A 4,389-nucleotide genomic window follows, 5' to 3' on the forward strand; every position below is an offset into this window, starting at 1 on the left:
ATCAGTCAGCAGGAACGTTATCTCACTGATCCATACACGGGGCAAGGGACCACGTGGAGGATGACCACTCCTGGCGCCTTCTTGACTTTAAGCCTCGATGGTGTCACCTCTTTATCACATGTTGCTCTTTCATTTGTTTCAAGCAAACTTGAAGTCAGTGGGCTACTACTACCTCAGCAGCTCTTAGCCTGTGGCTCTCTCCACACCCAAGACTTGACTGGAGGGGGAGAGCCACCTACACCTGATGGTTTAGAGAGCTCAGCTGCTAATGAGGATGTCTTTGCCTGTCTGATTTAAATAGCAAAGCATTAGATTGTTTGCTTCTCAAGGAAAAAGTCTGTTCTCAACACCTCTGTGTCTTCAGAGGTACCCACTCCAGTGCTGGACAGCAGAGTCGCTGCTCAGATGCGTGGGTCAGCCTGGGCAGAATGCCCCCCTGGCCCTAGCTGGCTGGCCTGGCTTCTCTGCTCCCTGGGATGTCATTGCTTCTCCCAGCCTCTCCATGCTGAGGATTCGGTGGAGGAAAACTTCTGTTTGGTCTGATACCACTGGGGTGGGTTTGAGACTGTGCTCTCAGGAACAATTGCTGCACGTAACGGCGTGATGGATGGCAGTGGGGGTAGATTGGGCTTCCCAAAGCTGCGATGCCAAGGCTTCACCAGAGGAAACTTTTTTTTTCTCTCCTCCAATATCAGAAGGAGGGCAATGGGGGCAAGGCGGGGAGTGGGGTGGGTGGGGGGGAGGGTAGGTAATGTAATTTATACAGTATGGAAGCAGGAAAGTGCTCACACTTGGATGGAAGATACTTGCTGTTGGTTGGGTTCTGCCCCAGCCTGATCCAGGGAATCAGGAGCCCGGGCAGGGCCAGACTGCAACCCAGGCTCGGGGCGAGGGAGACCCTGAACCTGGTCTTAAGTAGCTACAAACACAGGAAATAAGGCTCTCCTTGGCAGGAATAAAGACTCAGACGTAGGGAATGGACTTGAGGACAAGGCCGGTGGGGGGGCAGGGAAGGGGAAGCTGGGACGAAATGAGAGAGTGGCATGGACATATATACACTACCAAACGTAAAATAGATAGCTAGTGGGAAGCAGCCGCATAGCACAGGGAGATCAGCTCGGTGCTTTGTGACCACCTAGAGGGGTGCGATAGGGAGGGTGGGAGGGAGACGCAAGAGGGAGGAGATATGGGGATATATGTATACGTATAGCTGATTCACTTTGTTATAAAGCAGAAACTAACACACCATTGTAAAGCAACTATACTCCAATGAAGATGTTAAAAAAAAAAAATGGGCAGAAGACCTAAATAGACATTTCTCCAAAGAAGACATACAGATGGCCAAGAGGCACATGAAAAGATGCTCAACATCACTAATTATTAGAGAAATGCAAACCAAAACTACAATGAGGTATCACCTCACACCAGTTAGAATGGGCATCATCAGAAAATCCACAAACAACAAATGCTGGAGAGGGTGTGGAGAAAAGGGAACCCTCTTGCACAGTTGGTGGGAATGTAAACTGATATAGCCACTATGGAGAACAGTATGGAGGGTGCTTAAAAATTAAAAATAGAATTACCATATGACCCAGCAATCCCACTACTGGGCATATACCCTGAGAAAACCATAATTCAAAAAGACACATGCACCCCAATGTTCATTGCAGCACTATTTACAATAGCCAGGTCATGGAAGCAACCTAAATGCCCATTGACTGACGAATGGATAGAGAAGAAGTGGCACATATGTACAATGGAATATTACTCAGCCATAAAAAGGAACAAAATTGGTTCATGTGTAGTGAGGTGGATGGACCTAGAGTCTGTCATACGGAGTGAAGTAAGTCAGAAAGAGAAAAACAAATATTGTATAATAACGCATATATGTGGAATCTAGAAAAATGCTACAGATGAACCGGTTTGCAAGGCAGAAATAGGGATACAGATGTAGAGAACAAACGTATGGAGACCAAGGTGGGAAAACGGGGCTGGGGGTGGGTGGTGGTGGTGGGATGAATTGAGAGATTGGGATTGACATGTATACACTGACAGGTATAAAATAGATAACTAATAAGAACCTGCTGTATGAAAAAAAAAAAAAAGGACTGTCTTTGGTCCTTGCTCTCTCCAGAAACAGCAGGGGCAGTGGGCGGGGCATAGACCTATGGGCGTGGTCAGAGCGGGCTCCTACCTGGGGAGCATGCGCCACGCCTGCTAGGTCCCTGCCTCGGCTATTTCCAGTTCCCTCCTCTCACCCTTGCAATGCGGGACACTTCGAAGGAGGGGTAGTAGAAAACCAGGTATGACTGAAAACCCGGAGCACAGTGTTCGGCAGAGAGGATAGGGGTGCAGACTGGGGTGCAGTAAGTGTGCCTAGGGCAGCTTGGACAACCTCCTGCAAAACCCACTGGAGCTCGAGAAGGGGGTGGGGCAGGCGGTAGGTGCCATCTGTGAAATGGGGAGGGTTACCACTGGTGGGGGAACCCAAGGAGAGCGTGAGTAAAGCACTAGACCACTGTTAGTTTCCCCAGGGTGCAGTTTTAGTTTTACCTGTCTCCAGGTGCTGCATCCTTTTAGTAAATAAGTCTGCCCACCCCTACCTAAGTCCCGAATGTCTGTCCCTGCAGATGTTTAGTTGTGCTCAGAGCCCGCCAGAAACAGGGTCGCTGGAGAGCTTGAACTGAGGGCAGGCTGAGCCCAGGGTCTGCAGAACCATCTTCGAAGTTTTTGACTCAGTGCGGGACACGTAGCCTGAAGTTTGAAATGCATCTTGAGCTTTTCCTGTGAAAATACAACTTAATTTCACTGTTGGTGCATTTTGAGGATTGTGAGGAAGGGCATATGACACACCCAACTTCTTTCCGGAACAGTTCTGGGTAGTTGTTCAAGTCTAAATTTAATCCAAGGCCTACATTTCCATGGGTGAGTGTGCTACTGGTTGTAGGAAGCCGTCTGTGGACAAATGAGGATAATAGAGAATTAGCAAGTCTGGAGAGGAGAGCCCATCAGCAGAATGACAAATTTAGGATCTTTAAAGACATCTGGTCAGCGATGCCGGAGCTCGTGATTGACTGAGTGATTAATAATGGAAAACCCTTAGTTCAGTGTTTCCGCCTTCCCTCGCCCACTTCCCCAGCCGGGACCGGCTGTCTGCTCCAGCCTGCCAGAGATGTTTCCAGCTGAACAGTGGAGGCATTTAGGCCCCTCATCTTTGACCTCTGGGAGTTTAAGGTTTGAGTTTTAATTCAGTTTCATCTGTGTGCTCCCTAACTGACAGCTCACCGAAAAGACTCCCAATTCCCTTTCATATCTGATACACTTCCATTCATGTTACAGAGTCCGTCCAAGGGCCTCACTTCAGGGTCACCCTGACTCCCAGCTCGTAGTTCATTGTCAGGACCTTCCCTCCAACACACAGAACACTGGAAAACAGGGAGAGGGCTGAAGTCTTTGCTCCCCTGCTCTCTGAGGCCTACTGCCCCCAGTTTTCAGAACCCATCCCTAATTCTATGGTGGATTTTTCCCCAGGCTAAAGCAACTAGACAAGCACAGCCAGGCCACAGCCCAGCAGCTGGTGCAGCTCCTCAGCAAGCAGAACCAGCTTCTGCTGGAGAGACAGCCTGTCTGAACAGGTGGGACGTCTGAGATCCCAGGTACTGTGCAGGGCGCCTCACCCACCAGAGAACGCACCGGGGTACACGTGGTCTTTCCCTTGTTCCTTTTTCAGAGCTGCATCTTACCAGGCTAAAGTCCTCGGGGGTCACATTGGTTAGCGAATAAGCTGGGAGGGAGATCTTGAAGACTGTGCTGGGCACAGTGGAGGACACAGGAGCGCGGGCCCTGGACCTGCCCTCTTTAGCGAGCTAAAGTTCGTACGGGAGAACAGACCCACAGTGAAGCACCAAGCCACAACGAGTGCTGAGCCGCACCATGTGGGCACCACCGCTGAGGAGTGCAGGAGGCGGGAGAGCGGGGCGGGCTGCAGTGGTCAGGAGGCTTTCTGGAGGAGGTCAGCTTTGAACTGCCCCTGGGGGACGTGTCTGTTTGAATTGGTGGAGGAAAGAGGTGCTCCCAATTAGGGGAGTCCCTGTGAATGGAATGTAGGAGTCTTGCTTTAAATCAGCTGGCTGATAATTGGGCTAGGGTTTGGAGTGCTTGCGGAGGGTGTGGCAGTGTTCCACAGATAACATGCATTAACTCTCATTACTCTTGAACAAGCCTGCAAGATTGATTATCCCCATTTTACAGATGGGGAAGCTGAGGCTCATACAAGAGCATACAACTAGCAAGTAGGGACACTGAAAATGGAGCCTAAGTCTGACTCCTTAACAGACTTTCCCTGTTCAGGTTAGGTCTGGGGCCACCAGCAGGGATAATGGGGGAAAG

The 4,389-nt window shown here is 50.1% G+C and overlaps 2 protein-coding genes across 2 annotated transcripts in view; one reads left to right on the forward strand and one right to left on the reverse strand.

The window, feature by feature from the left end:
- The window catches only part of SDCCAG8 (SHH signaling and ciliogenesis regulator SDCCAG8), a 265,480-nt gene that overhangs the window by 251,838 nt on the left and 9,253 nt on the right, over positions 1-4,389 (forward strand). Inside the window, 2 exon segments of the mRNA XM_007462638.1 lie at positions 3,532-3,621; positions 3,623-3,656. Of these exon segments, the coding sequence (XP_007462700.1) occupies positions 3,532-3,621; positions 3,623-3,656 (124 nt within the window).
- Positions 2,750-4,389, reverse strand: part of AKT3 (AKT serine/threonine kinase 3) — a 391,132-nt gene continuing 389,492 nt past the window's right edge. The window contains exon 14 of the mRNA XM_007462635.1: positions 2,750-2,955. The gene's annotated coding sequence lies outside the window, so the exon portion shown is untranslated. The remainder of the gene's footprint in view (positions 2,956-4,389) is intronic.

The sequence above is a fragment of the Lipotes vexillifer genome, unplaced genomic scaffold (genome assembly GCF_000442215.2).
Source record: "Lipotes vexillifer unplaced genomic scaffold, Lipotes_vexillifer_v1.1 scaffold104, whole genome shotgun sequence".
Lineage (NCBI taxonomy): Eukaryota > Metazoa > Chordata > Mammalia > Artiodactyla > Lipotidae > Lipotes > Lipotes vexillifer.